Source organism: Rhinolophus sinicus, chromosome 14, assembly GCF_057876585.1.
Source record: "Rhinolophus sinicus isolate RSI-liver-muscle chromosome 14, RSI-T2T, whole genome shotgun sequence".
NCBI classification, from domain to species: Eukaryota; Metazoa; Chordata; class Mammalia; order Chiroptera; family Rhinolophidae; genus Rhinolophus; species Rhinolophus sinicus.
Window position 1 is genome coordinate 22,008,809 of NC_142514.1, and position 21,839 is coordinate 22,030,647.

The window sequence follows — 21,839 nt, forward strand, 5'->3', positions numbered from 1 at the left end:
GCTGAATCATAGCTTCCGCGCGACAGAAAGGTGGTTGACGTGGGTACGTATACAGAATGACTGGCTCCTTTCGAAACGGGGTATCCGGCTCCTAGGACTAAAGCCCTTTATATTGCATCTTGGGAGTTGGAGTCAGCCCTGCTGCATACAGGGACTTGTAGTTCTTTCCCTCCCCCGCTTTCCCAACTCACCCGCCTCAGGGGCCGCTTCGCTTCATTTTTCCCAGCAAGCCTCGCGAGAGCGCCGGCTATTGATTGGCTGCGGCGAGCAGGCAGCTCTGCCGGCAGCGGTTACCCAGGGTTTCCGGTGCGAGGCCAGAGCGGGCGAAGCTTTCTGGACGTCGGCGTTGGGGTGGGTACCGCGGCGGCTAGCGGGACGAGGCGATCAGAGGGTCTATATACCTGGGCGCTTTCGGCCAGTGAGGGGAATCACACAGACTCCGCGCGAGGGCTCGGGCCGGGGAACAGCTAAGGCCTGTGCGCATGCGCGGGCGGGCGGTTCGCGCGCGGCCAGAGAAGCGCGCGGGGCGTGGGTGGCTGTGCGCGCGCGGAGCCGGGGGTGTGGGGGGGGAGGGCCCACGTGGGGCCTAGGGCGCAGGGGAGGGAACCGGAATCGAGCGTCCCGCCACGTCAGTCTGCGGCCGGGAGCCTATCCCGCGCTCCGCCTGTGGTGAGGTGGACGCGTTGTGCCGGGAAGAGGCTTCAAGAAAAAGGAGGCCTCTCCTGGAGCAGCTCCTCAAAAACCTGCCTGGGCACACCAGGCTCCCCTGACTGGCCAGAGACGGGGAGAACCGTTGCCTCCCTCTGGTGAACGCCAGCCAGTTTATTTTTAGGAAGCTTTGTGCACCCGGTGTTGGGATTTCTGATCCAAGCTAAGAAGAATTTTGAAGTCTGGAAAATAGCAAGTGTCTTGTTTTATAGGATCTGCTACTCACCTAGCATTGTGAGCCACAATGAAGAATCAAGACAAAAAGAACGGGGCTGCCAAGCAAGCAGGCAGCACTTCCAGCCCAAAAAGCAACCCCGGGCAAGCGGAAGCCAGACCAGAGGGAGCCCAGGGGCTGCCCAGCCAGTCAACCTCTGCAACAGAAACTGAAGGTTCCACCAGCCAGACTCCAGGGAAGACGGAGGGTGTGTGCCAGCTCTCCTTTTCCAGCGGGGAGGGGGAGGAGTTTGTGGGGCGGCCAATCTAGCTTCTGGAGTTAGAGGCCACTGCTGACTCAGAAAAAAGGAAGTGTAATGAGGGGATGTCAGTGCTAAATCTCTGGGATCCCCTGTGTCCTGGGGAGTTGGTAGAGCCTTCCACTCTTAAGCACAGACACAGAACGCTTGAGAGAAGGCTCTGACAGGATTAAATCGGGTGGCAATCAGATGAAACACCCAACCAGCACATCCAGATTAGAAACACCTCATTCACCAGTGGGTAACTGCTTTTTATACTTGAGGCATTTCTGGAACATTTTTAGTAGCAAGAAGTGACTTTTTCGGGGAGGAGAAGATGAACTAGACATTGAGCTCCTGCTACATGCCATCTGTATGTGCTGAATGCTTTACTTGGTTTCTTTTATACTCGTAACAGACAGGGTTGGGTGGTAGTGAGAAGTAGTCGTATCATTTTATAGGTAAATAAACTGCGGCTTAAAGAAGTTAGGCAACATTTAACCCAAACCAGTAAGTTTGGGCCTGAAAAACCCATCCAATGGTGTAACCATCTTATTTCTCACTCAGCCCCTTCATCCTCTGCTGCTGTAGGAGCACAAGCCAAAACCTCTCCGTCTGGGGCCCTCCGTGATGTCTCTGAGGAGCTGAGCCGCCAGTTGGAGGACATCCTGAGTACATACTGTGTGGACAACAATCAGGGGGGCCCAGGTGAGAATGGGGCACAGGGTGAGCCTGCTGAACCCGAAGATGCAGACAAGTCCCGCACCTATGCCTCGAGGAATGGGGAGCCTGAGCCAGAGACCCCAGTAGTCAATGGTGAGAAGGAGACCTGCAAGGGAGAGCCAGGCACAGACGAGATCCGGGCAAGTGATGAGGTTGGAGACCGAGACCACCGAAGGCCACAAGAAAAGAAGAAAGCCAAGGGTCTGGGTGAGCAGAGGGAAGCTGTTGAGGGGAGGGAGTTTGGACCTGATATTGTCTGGGCTAGCCTACTGTGCTAGGATTCAGAGGAAACTACTTCCCAGAGCTTAATCAATGCCAGGGCTGGAGGGCCATAGCAGAGAGGTGTGCAGGTTGTTCACTGCACAAGGGCTTCTGGCCTTGGGAGCAAGTGGGAACCGAAATTCAATCTGCTGGGTGGACTCCTGTGCCAGCCAGCCAGCCTGCACCGTTTTTAACCTGTTGTGTTGGGCAAGGCCTTTCTCCTCTCCAGTCCTTTGTTGTCACAGTAGAGAATTTGGGCTAGACCAGAGTTGAAAACACAAACAAGCCAAGTTAGGCAGGGGCCTCATGAGGACCAAGAGAGTGCCTCCTTCATCCAAAGGGTTGACTGTCACCGGGTCCCAGCAAGTTGATAGCATGTAAAACTACAGCCTAATTCTAGCCAGACTCCATCCCCCCCTTTTTTTTAAGCTAGAAATCTAGAATTACATGCAACTAATATGCTAGGAATCAAAACCCATCTGTGGGTTGGATTTGGGCCTGTGTGCTAGTGATTTGCAGTCTCCACATTGATCTCTTGGAGCCTCCTAGGGTTGCCGCTTCAGAAGCCTGGTGCTCTGCTATGTACGGTGGCTCTCTAGGGAGGCAAGGAAGATTCTGACTCAGGCACAGGCAGTGCAGGAAAGTCTTGGCTGAAGGTGGGAATGGGGGCGGCTAGTGTGTGTTAAAAAATCAAAGTCCGGTGGTATTATACCCTTAGCCCCTACTCCCCTACCCCCTGTCATCCTAATTTAAACAAGGTTATTTTGTTTGTTTTTAATCTTAGGATCAAATATTGGGAGGTACATTCATTTTAAAGTTCACTGTTTTGCTACCTCTGTTTGTAAGAATTTAGTAGTCCTCAAGGAAACCTTTTCCTTTTTGCATCCTTCCTCTATCAGAAGGGCCTTCTTTGCATTGAAACAGTAGCACTGAATTCACAGATGGCCACCTTTTTCTCACCTGTTGGTAGAGCAGGCAGTTTTGGGTTTTTTGTTTCTCCCACTCCTGGTGCTCACCAAGGAGATTCCACGGAGATTCAGCCATTTATTTAATAAGTATTTGTTGAGCGTGTCCTCTGTGCTGGGCACCAGAGACAGTACTGGGCCACAATAATAGGCAGAACTGAGTTGGTCTCAGCCCTCATGAAGCACACAGATTAGCAGGGAAGGCAGCCAGTTCAACAGACAGAAATATAAAGTGTGTTAGGGGAGGGCTGCCTCAAGGCAGAAGAGTGTGGGCCCAGGCCTGGAGGGGAATCCCAGAGAAGAGGGTTACATGCCTTTGTTCCCTGTGCTTTGCAGGAAAGGAGATCACATTACTGATGCAGACATTGAACACGCTGAGTACCCCAGAGGAGAAGCTGGCAGCTCTGTGCAAGAAGTATGCTGAACTGGTCAGTTTTCCCCCTTCTCACACACCCCCTGCCTTGGAAAGTCAGCAGGCCACCTGGCATGGGGTTGTAGGTAGTTTAATTCCTGTTCAGCCTCTCTCTGAGCCTTTTCCCCATCTAACTGGGGAGTCAAATCCCAGCCAGCCTCTTCACGGCTGACAGTAACAGGAGAAATTTCACATTCCAGTGGTAGAGCTCTAGAGCTCCTGGCCTGAATTCCAGATACCATATTATCTCACCCCTGTGTGCCTCAGTGTGCATCTCCCTAAAATATGGAAATGCCCAGTGCCATCATCACACTTAACAAAATTAACACTGATCACTTGATATTTTGTTAATACCCAGTCCATAGTCAAATTTCCCCAGTTGTCAGTTTGATCAATTCAGTGTCCAAACGAGGTCCATTTATTACATTGGGTTATTACAACTTTTTTTTCTTTTACTCCAAAGCAGTCTTCATCTTACTGCCCTGCTTTTCTCATGACATTGACTTATTGCAGATCGATTATCCTGTAGTGTGTCCCACTTTCCAGCTTTGTGGCATTTCACTTGTTTCTTTACCTCCTTAGTTTATGTAAAATAAAGTGGAAGTTAGCTGTAGAAGTTTATTCCAATTCAAGTTCAACTTCTTCGACAAGAATTCTTCATAAGTGGTTCTCTGTACTTCATGTTGCATCACAGGAGAAACAAAGTGTGGTTGTCCCACTTTTAGTGGTGAAAGATTGTTCAGTGGGCTCAGGTGTCACCAACCAGGTCTTTCCTCTCTGTCAGGTTTCCCATCAGTATTTGAACTAACAGATTCCGCTAAAGGTTATTGCCTAATTATTTTTAAATTCTTTCATTCCATTCACAGTTATTAGCTGGAATTCTCCTGTAAGTAACTTCTCTCATTTGTAAAATGGGGAAAATCACACCTGCTTAATGGAGTTATTATAACAATTAAGAAAAGGATATGAAAAATATACCACCCTTTTAGAATGATCCAGCCCAGGAAAGATTAATGATGGCAAGAGGAGGAAGTGAGTTGCTAGAATGATGTTCTCGAGTAAATGATAGGAAATTCAGTCCAGTGCCCCAGGAGAAGGGTTGGCCATGGTGAGAAGTACAGCCAGGTCCTCGTGACGGGAGGAGAGGACAAGTGCGGGTGGACTGTCAGGTATGGAGCTTGTGCCCCTGCTCCTCCGAGTACTTCTGTTCTCTCAGAAATGGAAATGATAAGTTTTAGCTGGGGCAGGAGAGATTTGAAGAGGAGGATGAAATAGTTGTCTAGAAGAATAGGATGGCGAAGCAAACGAGGGGTCTTCCTGAAAGTGATCCTGAATTCAAAGTGAGATTCTTCCATCAGAGTTGCTTCAGTGCCGGTGCAGGGTTAGCAAGAGGTTGATATACCAGGGTTGGGATTTTGCTGAGCAAGGGGGCGAGAGAGTTGAGGGCATAAGGAATCTAAGCTGGGTGAAAAGGTATGTGATTATTTAGAAGAGCGTTAAAGGAAAGTGAAAGGATGGTTGGGTCAATGGACTGGAGGTCCGCTAAGGTAGGGGACCTTCTGGGCCCACAGATGTTGGAGGGAATGAGGTAGGAAGGTAGGTAGGTGGTAGTGCTGGCCTGGGATGAGATAATGGAGGTGGGTGCAGGCCCGGGTGACAACAAACTGGCTGACTGAAATGTGGCAGTCTGACTCTGGATGTGCTGTAAGTGTAAGGAACACATTGGATTTAATAGACCTAAGGAAAAGGAAGACTGTAAAACATCTCAAATTTCTTAACATTGATTCCAGGTTGAAATGCAATATTCTAATATTAAAGTTAATTCACCTCTTTTTACTTTTTGAATGTGACCACTAGAAATATTTCAATTACATAATTGAATCACATTGTGTATCTACGATACAACATGAATAGGCTCATGGGTGGGGAGCTGAGCTGGGAGAAGACAGGGTCCAAGGACGAGGTTAAGCGCTGTGAGGCTAGGGAGTCAGAAAGATTGTCGATAATGAATGAAAAGGCCAAGATGATAATAGGAGTCATATTAAAGAGAAAAATGGTGAACCAATGCTGAAGTCTTGGAGCAGTGCGAGGGAGTGACAGGTCTATTGAGTACGATGGTGTCACAGGTGGTCTCATCGAGAGCCTGAGTGTCCCACGAGTTGGGGGAAATGTAATGGTCTGAGAGTCTTGAAAGCTTGGTCTCTGGAGTCAGAGTTGGGAGAGAAATGGATCTGCTGACTGCGGGCCTCTGCTTGTCCTGTCTGAGTGTCCATTTCTGTATCCTTGAGTTACAGGGGCCCTTGGGGTTATCGTGAGGGGTGTACCCACACAGTGTCCAGCCTGCGCTGTTGGGGCTGGAGTTGGGGGAGAGCGCTGGGGTTGGGTCAGCTCAGGAGACCCTGGATCCCCATGAGGAGAGCCCCACAGGGCACTTACCTGCCTCTCTGTCCCCAGCTGGAAGAGCACCGGAACTCCCAGAAGCAGATGAAGCTCCTGCAGAAGAAGCAGAGTCAGCTGGTGCAGGAGAAGGACCACCTGCGCGGCGAGCATAGCAAGGCCATCTTGGCCCGCAGCAAGCTCGAGAGCCTGTGCCGCGAGCTGCAGCGCCACAACCGTTCCCTCAAGGTAGGCTGGCTGGGCCCCCTGGGAGGGACAACTGGTTTTCTTGACTTCTACTTACCTTTGATGGCTTTCCCCTTAAAAACTATCACAGGCTTTCGGTATAGAAACAGATTTCCCCAGTAATGCCCTGCCTTAGCAAGAGCTACTCGTAACCATTTGACATGTACTTGTCTTAGGTAAGGCAAAGGCTAAGGCGCTAAGAGAACCCAGACTGCAGGAACTCAGGAGTTCACAATTCCATAGCAGTCCCCGGGTAAGCCGGGGTCCAGCACCAGTGAGCAGCTCTTCTCCCAGAGTGGGTCAGTCAGGAATGTGGGTCCTTTCCTGCCTGTTCTGCTTCTCCTAGGGTGGTGTCAGTCTGGTTAAAGGCTGGTCACTGCTGTGACCTCCAGATTGTTTTGGTATGCATACCCTTAACGTATTTCTCATGAAATTTGCATCAGTAAATACATGCTGTTTTGCAACTTGCTTCACTCATTTTTAGTTTGTTTTTTTAAAATTTACAAATTTAATGTAAATTTGATGTAAGAGATTCAAAGGTAACAAAAGTGTAACAAATCAAAGGTAGTAGTCACTCACCATCCTCAACCTCAGTGCCCATCAGAAACCACTGGGAAGAAAACCTACTTATATGTAAGTTGAAGTGCAGCCTTGTAATTTTCCTATCTACATATAAAATCTCACATACAGTTTTTTTAATGAAATTATTGTACACGTGTTGTTTCATATACTGTTCCATTTTCTCATTTTACACAATGCTTTATCTTTCCCTATCAGTGTATATAGGGCTATCTCATTTTTTTTAACAACAAATTGGAATAGATTTTGCCAGATTGCCTTCCCACCAACAGTGTCTGAGTGCCTAATTCTTCACAACCTTGCCAACCCTGCGTGTAACTGCATTTTAACTACTTGGTCGGGGGTGGGGGCGGGGGGTGTCAAAGATGAAAGCATGTTAAAACTAAACTACTTAATAGGTCTTCCAGACCTAATCTGAGGGCTGGAAGGATAGGCTTCAGGAGATTCCAAAGTTCTTTAGAATGACACTTACATATATGCCTGCGTTTTTCTAGGGAGAGACTCTCTCACTTGATGTCACCTGATATACAGAAGGGTCCATTAGAAGCCCCCGTTGCATGACATCTTGGAGCCTGGCTACTCCTCACTTTGAGAGCAGGGAGGGCTATTGATAGAGACCATCCTGGACTGGTTGGGGGAGCCTTGTGAGGCTGGCTGGGGAGCAGTAGATGATGAAGCTGGGGCTGACTTCTCTGCCCAGGAAGAAGGCGTGCAGCGGGCCCGGGAGGAGGAGGAGAAACGCAAGGAGGTGACATCGCACTTCCAGGTGACACTGAATGACATTCAGCTACAGATGGAACAGCACAATGAGCGTAATTCCAAGCTGCGTCAGGAGAATATGGAGCTGGCAGAGAGGCTCAAGAAGCTGATTGAGCAGTATGAGCTACGAGAGGAGGTAAGGTGTGGTGGACAGCCGTCATGGCCAGGGAATTGGGAGGTTCTGGGACAGCACTTTGCAGGCTTCATCCCATTCTCCCATTCTTTCCTCCTCCTTCCTTGTGAGGGAGGCAATGTTGTGCATCCTTGTGTGACAAGGAAGTGAGGTAAGGAGAGACTGGCACAGCCACAGATCCACTGTCCTAGACAGTAGGTCCAATATCTTTTGGAATCAGAACTGTCCAAGTATTAGAATGGAGATACGTTCGTGGACTCTGTATTACATAGCACCCCCAGCAGGGCCTTGTGGCAGCACCCCCAAATCAGACACAGTATTTATGCAGTTAAACTCCTGAGTATACTCACCTAGATAATAATTATCCATATAGTGGTACAGGTCAAGTTTGTCTGCCATCTTACGGCAATTTCAGTTTTCAGAGTTTTAGAATTTGAAATCACAGGGGAGGAGCTGGACCTCTGGTCAGTGATCAACTCCAGGAGCTGTGTCCTCTGATTCCTTGGCTGGCATTGGCTGCTTCCCGGGCACTCAAGTCCCTCTCTGGGTCCCCACATGCCAGTCACTTGGCTGCTCTGGGCCTCTGTTTCCTCATCGTGAAAAGGTAGACTGGCAGCTACCATGGTGCCAGACCAGGCCCCTTCCTAGGCCCTGGGGGTGTGGTGACAAGTGGGATAGGCAAGACTCTGCCCTCCTGGGCTCACAGTTCAGTGTGGTAAAAACTGTGCAGGGCCTAGAGAGGCCTCCCCTGGCCCACCCCGTCGTTTTTCTGTACTTCATCCTCTGGGAACAAGGCTGCTTATGATGCATTTGATTTGAGAGGAGTTGGTTTGGTTATTGTCCCTTAACACTGGGAGACATGGAGGTTCCCTGAGGCACATACTTCAAGAAGCTGAGGGTTCTCTTTCTCTTCCCCCTCACTCCCCCTAAGGCAAAACTAAGACTTGGTACTCCCTGTGGAGGTGGAGATGGAGGTGCCGGGCTCCCAGACCCTATGTGCCTCATTTACACCCCACCCCCAGTCAGATTCAGGCACTCCCATCCTGCCCCCTCTGAGCCTCTGGACCTCAGATCACAGGCCACTGAGATTCATCACATCCCAAACTGGACCTATCCCCAAGCCACCTTCCCCACCCCTTCCAAAACATACAGAAAATTCCTCACATCCCTTTTTTCACTTGCTTTTACCTTTGAAATAGTACTTAAGTTCATCCCCTTTGCTCCATCCCTGCTCTCAGCTGGCCCCAGTTCCCAGGGCTGCGCCAGCAGTAAGGACAGCCATTCCTTGTGATATCTAATCGTCACCCATAGATAAGGCGGAGTTCTGTCAACAGAGCTAAGCTGTTGTGCTGATAGAGGTGTTCTTTTTGCCCTTTCTTCCCACTTACGAGGGAGTCAGGCTTCAAAAGTGAGGGTTGGAAGCCCAATGGAGGGATCTCTCTTGGGGTTGGAAGTTTGGGTTTCTGGGAGCTGATTTTGTCCATAAACCCCTGTGCTCACCCAGGGCCGACTCAGTGGGAGAGAAATAAGATGAGGTTGGAAAGTACATCTTCCAGGCACTTGGGGCCCACATCCTATGGTACACATGAGAGTCCAGTATGTCAGATTGACGTGGAAGGCTGGGCCGGGGCCCTGGTCCCGACAAGCACTGGGCCTCCCTGAGATGGGGAGCTCCTGACAGGCGGCTCCCTCCCACCATGCTTTCCTGCAGCATATCGACAAAGTCTTCAAACACAAGGACCTACAGCAGCAGCTAGTGGACGCCAAGCTCCAGCAGGCCCAGGAGATGCTGAAGGAGGCAGAGGAGAGGCACCAGCGGGAGAAGGATTTTGTGAGGCTGAGGCCCTGGGCGTGGGGGGACTTGAAGGAGGTGGATTGGGGTTTGGCTTAGCTCGTGGTCAAGTTTGTGTGGGAGAGGCTTCTGCCTGGCCACACCAAGGCACTGCTTCTCCAGACGCTAGTCTGAGAGCAGGGAGCGTGAGTGGTAGGGCGAAATGAAAGCCACACACAGCCCCTCAGGGCTGCTGACAGCGTTTGGGGTCCTATCTTGGAAATAGCTCCTCAAAGAGGCAGTGGAGTCCCAGAGGATGTGCGAGCTGATGAAGCAGCAAGAGACCCACCTGAAGCAGCAGGTGAGCCAGTGTGTATCCTGACCCTGTGCCTCCAAGGTCCCCTCACTGGGCCCCATCCTGGGGGAGGGAAATGGGACCCTCATTCTAGGACCACCTTGACTGCTGTGTGACCTTGCTGAGCCTTTGTTCTCTCTGGACCCGCCCAGCACCTGTGTGGTGGTGACCAGGTGGCTAGGTGAGCTTAAAGGACTTCGTTCCTAGTTGGAAGTGTCGTGCTGCTTTTGAGGAGGTGGGGACAGATGGCTGTTTTTAATTACAAATACTTAATTCTGGAAGAAATATTTGAGAACAAACATAAAGGCAAAACATAAGTCATCCCAAATCCTACTTACCAGGCTTAACGTTTTGGATTATGCCCTTCCAAATACATAGTTTTTGTTTTATTTTTAAGAAAAATGGTATCTCAGTAGAACTGTTGAGTCAGGGCTGAGGATGGGTCAGTGTGTTGCCCAGAAGTACCCTCCAGGGAAGCCCAGTCTTAACCTGTGGGCTTCTTTCTCACCCAGCTTGCCCTATACACAGAGAAGTTCGAGGAGTTCCAGAACACTCTTTCCAAAAGCAGTGAGGTGTTCACCACATTCAAACAGGAGATGGAAAAGGTAACACTGGTCCAGTCTGGGTGTGGCTACAGGGACACAAGCTGCTTCATTGAAAGCGGGGTGCCTCATGGGTAGCTGTTTCCAGTAACAGTGTGATTGAGACCAAGGGTGGAGACATGGAGGGATCGCAGCCTTTCCTCCCTCTCAGGGAAGTGTCAGTCAAATGTGCACCTTCCAGATTGTCCTGGCGAAGGGGCTTCTTGTCATTTCCTATTATTGGCATTGGGCGTTTAAATTGAATCGTCCTGAAGTGGCACAGAAGGCACTGACTGCACTGTAATGCATTGGCTCCTTGGGACCATTCCCCACCTTGGGGCCACATAGATGCACAGCAGCCTGGCCCCCTGACCATTTCATTCTGCCTGTCACACAACCCAGATGACCAAGAAGATCAAGAAGTTAGAGAAAGAAACCACCATGTACCGGTCCCGGTGGGAGAGCAGCAACAAGGCCCTGCTGGAGATGGCTGAAGAGGTGGGTTCAGTGTGCTGTGCAGCTGGGGTTGGGGTACGCCGTTACCAAGGGTCAGGCCCTTTCCTGTACGTTCTAGCAGTAACTGATGCAGCTAGCGTGAGGTGGAGCTGGGCTTCACATGCATGTGTGTCCAAGGCACCGCCAGCTGTCCCCAAGGGAGGCGGTGAGCTCGGTCATAGGTCTGCAGTGGAAGCAAAGAGAACAAATGGAAGAAAGGAATAAAGGAGAAGGAAAAATAAGGGGTGTCGATGATGCATGTGGTTTGTATGCAGAGTGACCCTGATCATTTGATCTTGTGGCTTGAGATGTGGGAGAGAAAAGAAACTCGGTGCTGGAGCAGCTACTGCAGCCAGACCTGAATGTCTTCGATACACCAGATCATTGCACCTTCCCTCAAGATCTATGAGGTTGATGTTAGTGGTCCAGTTTAACAGATAAGGAGGGAGGCTCAAAAGCCAAGTACTTTGGTAAGGTCATCTGGTGGAGAAAGAGAAACAGGAAGAATAGATTGTCTTCAAGCCATACCCCTTCCCTATATTACATATATTGCCCCCAACTGACAGCCAGGTCTTGGCATAAACCAGGGCTGTTTACTCAAAAGGGGCCAGCTTTTGACTTGACTCTATTCCCAGCGTTGTTAAAATGTGAATGTTTTCTACCCAGTGGTGGTGGGGGTAGACGGTCGAGGGCATGGCACTGAAAGCCCCCTTTGTCTCCCTAGAAAACACTCCGGGACAAAGAGCTAGAGGGCCTGCAGGTGAAAATCCAGCGGCTGGAGAAGCTGTGCCGGGCGCTGCAGACAGAGCGCAATGACCTGAACAAGAGGGTACAGGACCTGAGTGCTGGTGGCCAGGGCCTCCTCACTGACAGTGGCCCTGAGCAAAGGCCAGAGGCTGCCACTGCCTCCAAGGAGCAGGGTGGCGAGGGGCCCGGGGCCCAAGCACCTAGTTTCTCAAGGGCCACAGAAGCTCCTTGCTGCCCTGGAGCACTGAGCACAGAAACATCAGGCCAAACAGGGCCCCAGGAGCCCACCTCCACCACCGCCTAGGGAGCCTGGTGCTGGGGGCGTGCTGGGAAGGGAGCAGGCAGCCCCGCCAGGCCTGGCCCATGCGAGGCTCCCACTGCTAAGCAGTCCAGTGCTGAGGCCCAGGGTGCTCTGACTGGGCTGGCATCTGACACTTGGCAGTTTTGGATTTTGTGGGTCAGTTTTACATACATGACGTGCAAGGCCTCGTACATTTATATCTGTAAGTGTAAAGTGGGCTTGCATTGGAGGTGGGGTGTGTACAGATGAAGTCAGTGGCTCATCTGTGAGCTGAAGAGTCTTAAAGAGGAGCTGTCATCTGTAGCTGCCTTCACTGAGCTGACAGGACAAGTAACTTGAACATTTCCCTGCCGGGTTTGAGGCTCACACCCCTCCCTCCCTGCCCTCCAGGGCTCATGACAAGTGACACACCCAGGCCTTGACTGTGTTTCTCTTGTTAGTGGGGTTTTGGCAGCTCTGGCTCTTCTAGCTCTTCTGGAAGCTCCTTTGCTTCTCTTGACCTGGAAAAGGGGTCCCCAGGAAGAACCTTGGCAGGGCACTCAGCTGGTGGTCAGACTGCTTTCCTGCCTAGGACAGGGGATGTGGAGAACATCTGTGTGAGATGATGCTCTGGTAGGGAGCCCCTCGGGCATCGCTTCTGCCCTCCGGTAGTGCCAGGACCAGGCCGACGATGCTTCTCAGTAGCCTTATCATTCACAGGTGCCTCTAGCCTGCACAAATGATTGACGAGAGATCACCCAAAGGATTCTTTCTGAAGGTTTTTTTGTTTTTGTTGCACATGCCAATGTTTGTACTGAGGATCTGAGGGAGGAGGAGAGTCCTAGCAGTGGTGCCTGGGTTCCTGGACTCCAGTGTCCCACCACCACACCCCAACTGGCAGCTTTGCCATGTTGGTGCTTAGGTTTCCTGTTTGATGAAATCGGATTGTAGTTAAAGTAAAGGGCTTCTGCTCGCTTTGTCACAAAGCTTACCTATGGGTTTCCATCCTGAAAGGCCACCACCGATTCCCATCACCACTGTCTCCATGCAGCAGTTGCTGGGCCCCAAGCCTAATTGTCCTCCTTGGCTTTACGAGTCTGTTCTGCTTCCTGCCCCCACCCCCAGCGTGCAATTCTTGAGCTTTGCTCTGGTTCCATTGCCCAAGGAATGAGAGCTGAGGTGTGTCCTCCTTGACATACCACTTCTTCCTGTGTGGGAGCCCCGGCTCTTGTCTGACAACTGATGCATGAGAATGAGACTCAGTAATTGACTGAGCCTTGCAGAGATTTGTCTTGTCTCCATCCCATCTCCCATAGCCCCTCTTACATGTTACGCTATACTCTGGAAGTTGCCTGGGATATTAGCCAGTGTGGATAGAGCAATTTTCTAGAACAGCGGAATGAGTCTTGGGTGAGGAAGCACGGCTCTGCTAGGCTTGGAGTCCTGACCCCCTCTCCAGCCAGGCTTCAGCTTCAGTGGCGCTGAGGGAGCCAAAGACCGAGGTGGAAGGAATGGTTGAGCTTCTGCTTCTTGCTGTATTTCCTTGAATCTAGTTCATTATCATACATGTCCCTTCATCTTCTACAACTAGCCCACTCTTTCAGCCCTTAACTTAAATCCCTCTTATTAAACTAGGTTCATGGAGAGTATTAAGTACTCCTGAATCATGTTCTGACTTAGACCAGAGATGGCAAATGAATGGCATTTCATTTACCCTCAGCCCCCATGGTAGCTACCACCCATCTGCTTCAGAGTATTTCCTGCTCACCCCTGGTATTTCCTCATTTCTCAAGGTTCCCTCAGCAGCCATATAAGTGCTGAGACCTGTGTTCCATCCCTGGCTGAGATACTGCTCTCCTGTGGAGAAGTGTATCCTAAAATCTTTTCTTCCCCTCTGAAATGCCTGTCTGAATGGTCCCTGAACATGTCTCTTCCTGTTCTAGTAAAGCTTCTTCCCCGAGCCCCTGTGCCAGGCTGAGGTACACAAGAGCTGCCAACCCCATACAGGGTTTGCTGGGCTATGGAAGCACAGGAGAGAGGTGGAAGCTTCTGCCTGCTCCCTTTAAAGGTCAGGAAGGCCTGCAGTGGCCCACGATTGCCTGCCTCACTTCAGCTACCTCTTAAAAGCCCATGGGGTTGGGGGGAGGGGACTTTTGGAGCCCAGTGTGATGGGATGGGAACTCACAGCTGCATAGCACAGCAGCCCTCTGAAACCAAGTCTAGCCACTGTGGAGCTACAGTGAGCAAGGTGGCCCCAGCTGGGCTTCCCAGGTCAGAAATATAGGCCCTGGGCAGAGGAGAACTTGTCCTCAGCTCTAGGCATCCTGGCCAGGTTATAGATGGGGATCCCATCCTTTCTCTAACTCCATTGACCAAATCTTACCAGTCACTACAGCTGCTCTGCTTTCCAAAGTCAGCCCAGGTACCTGGGTGATGCCCACACCAGCCGGGAGCCTGGGTCAGATGCAGGAGAGGAGGCCTATCTATGAATGAAGGCCAGTGCCTTCCTCACCAGGGCAGGTCCCATGCTCATGACCTCAGTTCTAGGACCAAGAGTTGTGTTGGTTTCTTAGATGCTAGCTTTTCCTGCAGGGAACCATGGTAGGTAAGGCTCGCAGCCCTTGGCTCGGCTGACAGTAATTTCTATTCAGGACTTTATCCAGCCGAGAGCTTCATGTACACCAGATTCTGGGGTGTCAGCAACACTTCCCCCCCCCCCCCCTCCATGAGGTTTTTGGACCATGGGCTGTTCAGGCACTTTTCTGTAAGAGAATGTTATGTCTCTAAAGATGGTTATTTCCCCTCCTCCACCCCTCTGGTGACTGCTGAGGGCTGACCAAGAGGCCAGTGGAGTTGTGCACCATGGTGTCTATGGGGGAGGGTCAAGGCCTGCTGAGCTGATTCTCCAGCTGCTGCTCCAGCCCTCCCACCTCGCACAGCACAGATGGACACCCCAGGGACAGCCAGGCACCTGCCTGGGGGAGGGGTGCTGCCTTCTGTCCCTGTAACTGCTTCCCTTATGGCCCAACTTGGCCACTGGATTTGTTTGAAGCTGCATTCGCAGCTTTTTTGTCTCATTTTGGTATTCACAACAGCCAGGGACTTGATTTTGTTGTATTTTAAACCACATTAAAGAGTCTGTTGCCTTACTTTCCTGATTTTTGTGGTCATTTGGTGCTTCTGGATCCATCTATCCATCACTGATTTGTCCCGATCTGCTGCCAAGTCTTTGTGCCTTGATATCCTGCATCTTCCAAAGTGCCCTCCTTCCTTCCAGCGGTACCCACAGGCTCAGGACATGGAAGATTCACTTGAGCTGCCCAAGCGGGGCTCTTGGCAAAACTGGTGTGATGCTCATAGGAACATCAGAGGTGATTTCTTCACTCAATCAATCAAAAGTCATCCCTGCCCTCCCAGGGCTTATAGGCTAGTAAGAGGGAAGGGAACTTAGATGTAGGAAGGACGGTGGTGCTATAGGAGCATAAGAGGGGGCCCTGTCCCCTTCAACAAGAGGACGGGTGAATACCGAGATGGGCCTGGGCAGGTAGGAGTTCCACAACTTTTTTAGTGATAGAGTGGATCACCTAGCACGGTGCACAAGAGGGTGGTGGGAGATGTTTGGGCCACATCACCAAGAGCCTGTGTGCAGGTGAAGAAATGTGAGCCAGATCAGGGGGCAGGTGGAGGGGGGTACCTCCTGAAGGTGTTTAGATAGGAAATATGTGGGACCCACAAGGTAGGCAGAAGGCAAGTACAGCAGAGATCTATCTAGGCATATGCCAGTTGAAGCCCAAATTAAGATGAGTGGGTACCCGTCACTGCTCTTTGGGGCTGTCTGCCCTGGGCGGTATCATTTGGCAGTGGCCTATCCAAGGGGGATATACAGGAACCTCCAGGTTCCTTGGATTTTCTGCATTCCTTAACAAGACCACATTCTGCGTGCAGTTCTTAGGAATGGGCTGGTTTCTTAAACATGCCTGCTCACCCACCCCAAGCCTAGGTGTAAAAGGTGAGGGATAGCAGACATTCTACTGGTGGCCTCACACAGCACCATGTTCTCTTGGGCCTGGGCTTGTCTGGCGCAAAGGATAGTATATGAGTGCCCACCAAATGGAAGAGCAAGTGCCCGTCCCTCCAGGCCTCCACAGGCAAGTGTGTCCACAGAGTCTCCGCAGAGCCTCTGCCCCTTCTAGTCAGGGTCCCAATGGGTTATTTTTCTGTGCTGGCCACATTGATACCAGTCAAAGATCCTTTGGAGGGGATCGGGAGGCCAGCACAACTCAGAGCTCCCAAGCAAGGCAGCTCTGAGAATCCACTTCACCCTGGAGGTGCTCCTGGGCCCTCTGCCACCTTCCCTGAGGAGCCCTGGTGACACTCGCAATTCTGGTAGGGGAGGATAGGGACTTCCCAGTTGTCCTCTCTACCTACACAGACCCGTCCCTCAGATTCCTGGTTTTTGAGAAAGTCCTGAATTAATGTTTCCCCTTTTGGAGCAGTCTGGGCACTGGAAGCACCTGGCAAAGAGCCCTGCTCAGGAGCCGGCGGAAACAGTGCCTGACCCTCCCTAACTCAGCCTGAGGCCCAGGCCCAGGGAAGCTGGTCCTGCCCAGCTGACGGGGAAGGTGGGTGGGGCAGCTGTGCGCATTGCCCTGGGGCAGTTACTTGAGGCTGCAAGGCGGCCTGGCCAAGGAAAAGCCTGTCTCCTGTTGCACAGATGCTTGCCTCTCTGAGGACCTGAGCTGGGAGCCTCTGCCAGGTCTTTAAATAGCTGCCCCATTGATCTGGCCCCCCCTCACCCCGGGGGCGGACAGCGGGCAGGGTTAGCCTTCATCAGGTGCTCAGGTTTCCCTCCAGGGGCTGCAGTCAAGCGCCCTGTAATTGCCTTAGTTTCCATTAATCTGAGGCTTCCTACACCAGGTCTCCTAGGCCTGGGGGCAGAAAGAGGTGGGCTTGGTTCCACCCCTTCGTCAGTGACTGAGTACAGCGCCCACACTACCAGCTAGGAGTGTCTGGGTGTTGTGGTGATCATGGGAGTGGGAGTGGTATTGCCCTCAAAAGACTTGTCGATTTTCAGTAAAATGGGACAACGACAGTATCTTCCATCAGGGTGTTATGAGAATTAAATGTCCATAAAGTGCTTTATAGGAGATCTGGACTCAATAGATTGCTGTCTGGCAGTTTATTTCTGCTGCTGCAGCTTTTAGTGCTTCTTATATGCTTTTATATATTCATGCATATTCTCTCTCTCCCTCTCGCTCTCCTCTTCTCCCTCCCGCTCCACCCCCCCATATCCCCCTGCCCCTCTCCCCCGCTTCCCAGCCCCCCCCGCCCCCCCCCAGCTCTTTCTGACAAAGCCACCATTTTGTGAGAGACTGTAGTTCCTCTCCAAAACTCACAGGAAAGCAAAAGGATTTTTAGGTTGCCATCACACAACCAACGTGGTCACCTTAGTTCAGGACGGGAGGTAAAGTCGCAAAATGGACAGCTTAATAAATGTGGGGATGCTCTCCCATCTTCCTCTATCCCAAGCGCTAAAGAAGGTCACTTTCTCTTTAAATGCAAATTACCTCCTGCCAGCTCAGCTTCCACCCCTGCTTCCACCCCTTCTGATCCCTAGTAGGAGAGAGCTGAGGGCGGAGGAACCCTCCCTGAAGCATCACTCCGGACCCCAAATCTCCAGGTCAGTTGTCCCTTTCAGGAGGGGGCTGGGGGGGGGCGAATGACGCAGGTCGAACACTCCATTTGGGGTCCTGGCTTCCCGAGCTGAGCAATCCATTGGCTTATGGAACGTGGCTTTGGGAACTGAGCATGGGAAACAGATCCCAGGTCGTCCCCAACAGTTCCTGGGGAGCAGGGGATCCTGTTCCAGTTCTTCTATCAGTTCCCTGATTGGGCCAAGCTGCTGCTGGGCGAGGCAGATGACGTTGCTCCCAGTCTCCCCTCCACTATACCCCTTCTGTGCCAGCCAGCCATGTGCCAATTTAAATGCTCATGCCCCCAGCGCCACCACCGGAGTGTAGAGTCAGGCTTGGTGATGACAGTCTGGAGTGAGCAGCTCGGGGAAAACCTCTGTAAAGGGCCCCCAGACCTCCCTGGGGAGGACCTCAGCCGACCTGGGCTTAGGAGGCCGAGCAGTGCCCGCCACAGGCCAGCCACTGTTGTGGCCAAGGCAGCCAGCCGCTGACTACCCCGCCTCCCCAGCTGAAGTCAAGCAGAGACTTTCTGAGTGGGGAGGGTGAAGGAGCTGGAAGCAAGTCCCAGGGAACTTCTGGGAGTTATCTGGTGTTTGCGGTTGTGGGTGAGTGGAGGAGGGGGGATGTCAGTGTCTAAGCGGGGGGAACCTCCACACCGAGTCCTGCCCTGCATGCCACAGCTTCTTCCTCTGCTCCCCACCCACTGGTAGTTAGCGTTTGACACGGATCTTCCCAGCCACCCCCACCCATACCTTGGTCACCCCCGATGCTGACAGGGTTTGTCAGTATCTGCCTAGCAATCGAACGGGGCTTGGTTAAGTCCCCCCTCATCCTTAGCTGGGCTCCTGCCAGCTCACATCCACCCTTTCTCCCTCCATATTTCCTCTGCCAGCTCCGCCCCCTCAGCCACAGGGGCAGGAAACTCCGGCAGCCTCAGGAGAAGAGTATCTGGGAGGCAGGGCTGGAGGTCGGGTGGGACCTGGGTGGACCTCGGAAGGTCCTCAAATATACATCCATGACCCCAAAAGTAGGCACTGGCATCGGATCCTGCCCATACAGGATAAACGAGGGGACAGAGGCCCTGACAGATGTGAGGGGACAGTTGGAAGTTCCCAGGACCCTTTCTTTGCAGCTCTCAGGGGTTGCTGGGTGAAGGGATGACTTTGCCCCTCACATCTCAGTGGGACTGCCTCCCTCCCAGGGCCTGAGACACAGCCAGCATCAATGGAGGACAAGAAGAAGAAAAGGAGTCCCAAGCCCTGCCTGACCCAGCCGGCTGCGGCCCCAGGAACACTCCGCAGGGTCCCTGTGCCCACCAGCCACAGTGGCTCTTTGGCCCTGGGCCTCCCTCATTTGCCCTCCCCCAAGCAGCGGACCAAGTTTAAGAGGTGGGTACAAAAGGAAAGCAGTGCGAGGAGGGAGGGACCCCAATTCTGGGTTGAGCCCTATGGGTAGAAATGTAAAGAGGGCCTTAGCTTTTACTTACTAAGGAATAATTGATGCCTTCCCTGCGGCTGCCCCAGCTAACCTTTGAGATGTGCAGACCAGTCCCTACCCAGGTGGGTCACTGGGATCACACAATAGGATGATACACCTCAGAGCAGGAAGTGAACAGCGCTGCCTGCCAGAAGTGAGAATCAGAGAAGGCTGGTGGGCACACTGGAGGGAGACTGTTCAGAGGGGCTTACCTGGCATAAGTATGGAAGAAAAGTATTGCCTGGAAGGTTCTGAGAACCACAGGTGGTTTGGTGGCCCTAGAGTGTCATGGGACAGAAATGATGATGGGATACTCGAATGTACAATTTGAATTATCTGCTTAACTTTTTTAATGATTGGGAATTTTTGTGTTCTTTCTCCAACTGCTTGTTATGTTTCCCTGTGGCTTTGACACTCCCTGCCTGAGGGGCATGTTTGGGGACCACCACCGTAGGTGTAGCTGAAGCTCTGGGCTGGGGCAAGAATAGGAGGAAATGCAATTGGAAAAGCCAGGTATGGGGTAGGGACCAGGCTGGGAAGGTAGATCAGTGTTATCCCGAGGGCAATGGAAAATTCAAAAATTCTTAACCCTTTTGCCACGTTGGTTGGATATATCTGAATGAATATATCCGAAATTTTTATATATAAAAATGTCGTTTATTTACAAAGCAGCTCAAGTTGTTATTATTAAATGCAAAAAATAGTCAAAATATCAACTTTTTGTTTGTTGTGGATTTCTGACACATTTTTTTTGGGGAAAAATTGAAATCAATTAACACAGCAAAAGAGTTAAATAGAAGAGAGACAGAAAGATATTTTGGGGAGAGGTGAGATGGCTCTTGTGGCAAGACGGGAGTAACTGTCCCCAAATTCACTGAGAACCAGTGAGGACAAGTGATTCACGCAGGGTCACAGGAGTAATGAGTAGGGGACTCAGAAAGAAAAGCAGGAGCCCCCTTCCAGGCATGGCTCTGGCTGTATCACTGGCAGAAAAAGACTCGTGCTGAATTCTTAACCCTCACCCCTCCTCACCCACTCCCTTCCCTTTATTAATCCCAGTGCCCTGGGCAGGGCCAGAAGAACAAACACCCATTTAAGTTGGTGAGTGGATAGGAAGATGAATTAGTGCATAGACAGATGGTACAAAAGATCTGGGGGTACCTGGCTGCTCCCACCCTAACCTTGGTCACTTCCACCCCACCCAGGGTAGGAAAGGAGAAATGCCGCCCAGTGCTGGCTGGAGGTGGGGGTGGCTCTGCAGGCACCCCCTTGCAGCACTCATTCCTGACCGAGGTGACAGATGTCTATGAGATGGAGGGGGGACTACTGAACCTGCTCAATGATTTCCACTCAGGCCGACTGCAGGCCTTCGGTGAGTTCTGGGGGCTGGGCTTAGAGGGCATGTGGGTGGGGCTGGAGGGCCTGGTCTCTGGGGAGCTGCTGGGACCAGGGTGCCAAACTTGCTCTTAGGACTCAGACATGTGCTGTCCAGGGAAGGAATGCTCCTTTGAGCAGTTGGAGCACGTGCGGGAGATGCAGGAGAAGCTGGCCCGGCTTCACTTCAGCCTGGACGTGTGTGGGGAGGAAGAAGAAGAGGAGGAGGAAGAGGATGGGGTCACTGAGGGACTGCCTGAGGAGCAGAAGAAGACAATGGCTGACCGCAACCTGGACCAGCTGCTTAGCAATGTAGGTCAGGGCTGGGTACTTCTGTTCCTGGGGGGTCTAGGGAGTCGGGGAGGTACATGCTCCCATGGCCATTGCTGGCCCCTGGGTGAAAAGCTGGGAATGCATGGAGCCAAGAGCTCTTGGCCCCTCAACCTCTACCAGAAGCCGGCCCCCTGAGCACCTGAGGTTTGGCCTGGTGCTCCTCCTGACCCCAACCTCTCTCTTTCTCTTGACAGCTGGAAGATCTTAGTAATTCTATGTATCCTTTCCAGGGGACCTGACAGTGTGTATGTGTGTAATGGGACCCAGAGAATTGTTTCCTCTTTCCCACCACCTTCCAGGAGTATTTACATATAACCAACATCCCCACCCCTTTCAGTGCTACTGAGTCAGAATTAGCCACAGACTGCCCCCAGGAAAAGGAGTACAGAAAGAATTTCCCAAACATTAGGAGAAAGCTGGTTGCAGGGAATATATTTTACCTACCTATCAAAATCTTTGCAAGTATAACACTTTTGCTGACACTAATCCATGGCAAAGCTTGTCTAATGTCTTCCTACTCTTTCGGCACTCAACAGTTATTTTCACGGATTTAGGTTACCTCCCCACCTAGTCCTAGTCAGAAAGAGTGCAGGTGCACGCACCTGCAGGATCTAGACCCAAAGAGAAGAGGATAAACCACCTTAGCAAGACGGGTAGGCGAGGACTGCAACCTCAGACCGCGCACCACCCCACGGTCCCTTGCGTAGCCCCTTTGCACAGTTGGAGAAACTAAGCCTGTGCAGGATGGGAAGATTGGGATGGAAAGACTGGGGTCCAAAGAAAGCATCACAATCCTTGACTGGAGCAGACAGAAGTTGCACCTGGCGGAGAACGCGGAGCCTGAGGAACAGTCAGCTGTGTAGGTGTTGGACCCAGGCCCAGACTGCCCCCTCTTATTCACTTCAAACTGTGACTTTTTACGGACTCGGACTCGTATTCCGCGGCCCCCCAGGTGCTAAGGGGAGGGGGGCACTGGGTGGAATTAAACCACAAAGAAAGAAAACGGCTCCGTGTCCTCCCTCCCCTCACTGCGCCTTTACTCGGCAGGGGCGCCCCAGCCCCCGCGGATACATCCCTGGGCAACACACTTTTGGTTTGGGAGGTCCCGCGCCAGCACTCG

At 51.8% G+C, this 21,839-nt stretch overlaps 2 protein-coding genes across 4 annotated transcripts; both read left to right on the top strand.

Moving 5' to 3' along the window:
* Positions 1-216: 216 nt before the first annotated feature.
* On the top strand, positions 217-14,992 carry TXLNA (taxilin alpha). 2 transcript variants are annotated; one of them, XM_088790888.1, is made up of 11 exons: positions 217-351; positions 921-1,130; positions 1,728-2,090; positions 3,446-3,537; positions 5,976-6,146; positions 7,423-7,617; positions 9,326-9,445; positions 9,672-9,746; positions 10,253-10,345; positions 10,724-10,819; positions 11,541-14,992. In XM_088790888.1, exons 2-11 carry the CDS (start codon positions 953-955, stop codon positions 11,865-11,867), a joined length of 1,710 nt encoding a protein of 569 aa, XP_088647014.1. In that variant the 5' UTR covers positions 217-351; positions 921-952; the 3' UTR covers positions 11,868-14,992. The 2 variants fall into 2 exon arrangements, with proteins under 2 accessions (XP_088647014.1, XP_088647015.1); XM_088790889.1 differs by having other exon boundaries at positions 1,752-2,090.
* A 2,395-nt stretch (positions 14,993-17,387) lies between these two features.
* On the top strand, positions 17,388-21,722 carry CCDC28B (coiled-coil domain containing 28B). 2 transcript variants are annotated; one of them, XM_088790899.1, is made up of 6 exons: positions 17,388-17,523; positions 18,738-18,924; positions 20,218-20,384; positions 20,505-20,698; positions 20,914-20,936; positions 21,528-21,722. In XM_088790899.1, the coding sequence occupies exons 2-6, from the start codon at positions 18,761-18,763 to the stop codon at positions 21,580-21,582; spliced, it is 603 nt and encodes a 200-aa protein (XP_088647025.1). In that variant the 5' UTR covers positions 17,388-17,523; positions 18,738-18,760; the 3' UTR covers positions 21,583-21,722. The 2 variants fall into 2 exon arrangements, with proteins under 2 accessions (XP_088647025.1, XP_088647026.1); XM_088790900.1 differs by lacking the exon at positions 17,388-17,523 and adding an exon at positions 18,011-18,141.
* The last annotated feature ends 117 nt before the right edge of the window (positions 21,723-21,839 follow it).

Coding starts and splice junctions, on each gene's coding strand:
- TXLNA (XM_088790888.1), top strand. CDS start 953: ATGAAGAATCAAGACAAAAAGAACGGGGCTGCCAAGCAAGCAGGCAGC. Junction 10,346..10,723: donor TCAAACAGGAGATGGAAAAG/GTAACACTGGTC, acceptor CACACAACCCAG/ATGACCAAGAAGATCAAGAA. Junction 10,820..11,540: donor TGCTGGAGATGGCTGAAGAG/GTGGGTTCAGTG, acceptor TTGTCTCCCTAG/AAAACACTCCGGGACAAAGA.
- CCDC28B (XM_088790899.1), top strand. CDS start 18,761: ATGGAGGACAAGAAGAAGAAAAGGAGTCCCAAGCCCTGCCTGACCCAG. Junction 20,699..20,913: donor TGGACCAGCTGCTTAGCAAT/GTAGGTCAGGGC, acceptor TTCTCTTGACAG/CTGGAAGATCTTAGTAATTC. Junction 20,937..21,527: donor GAAGATCTTAGTAATTCTAT/GTATCCTTTCCA, acceptor TGACTGGAGCAG/ACAGAAGTTGCACCTGGCGG.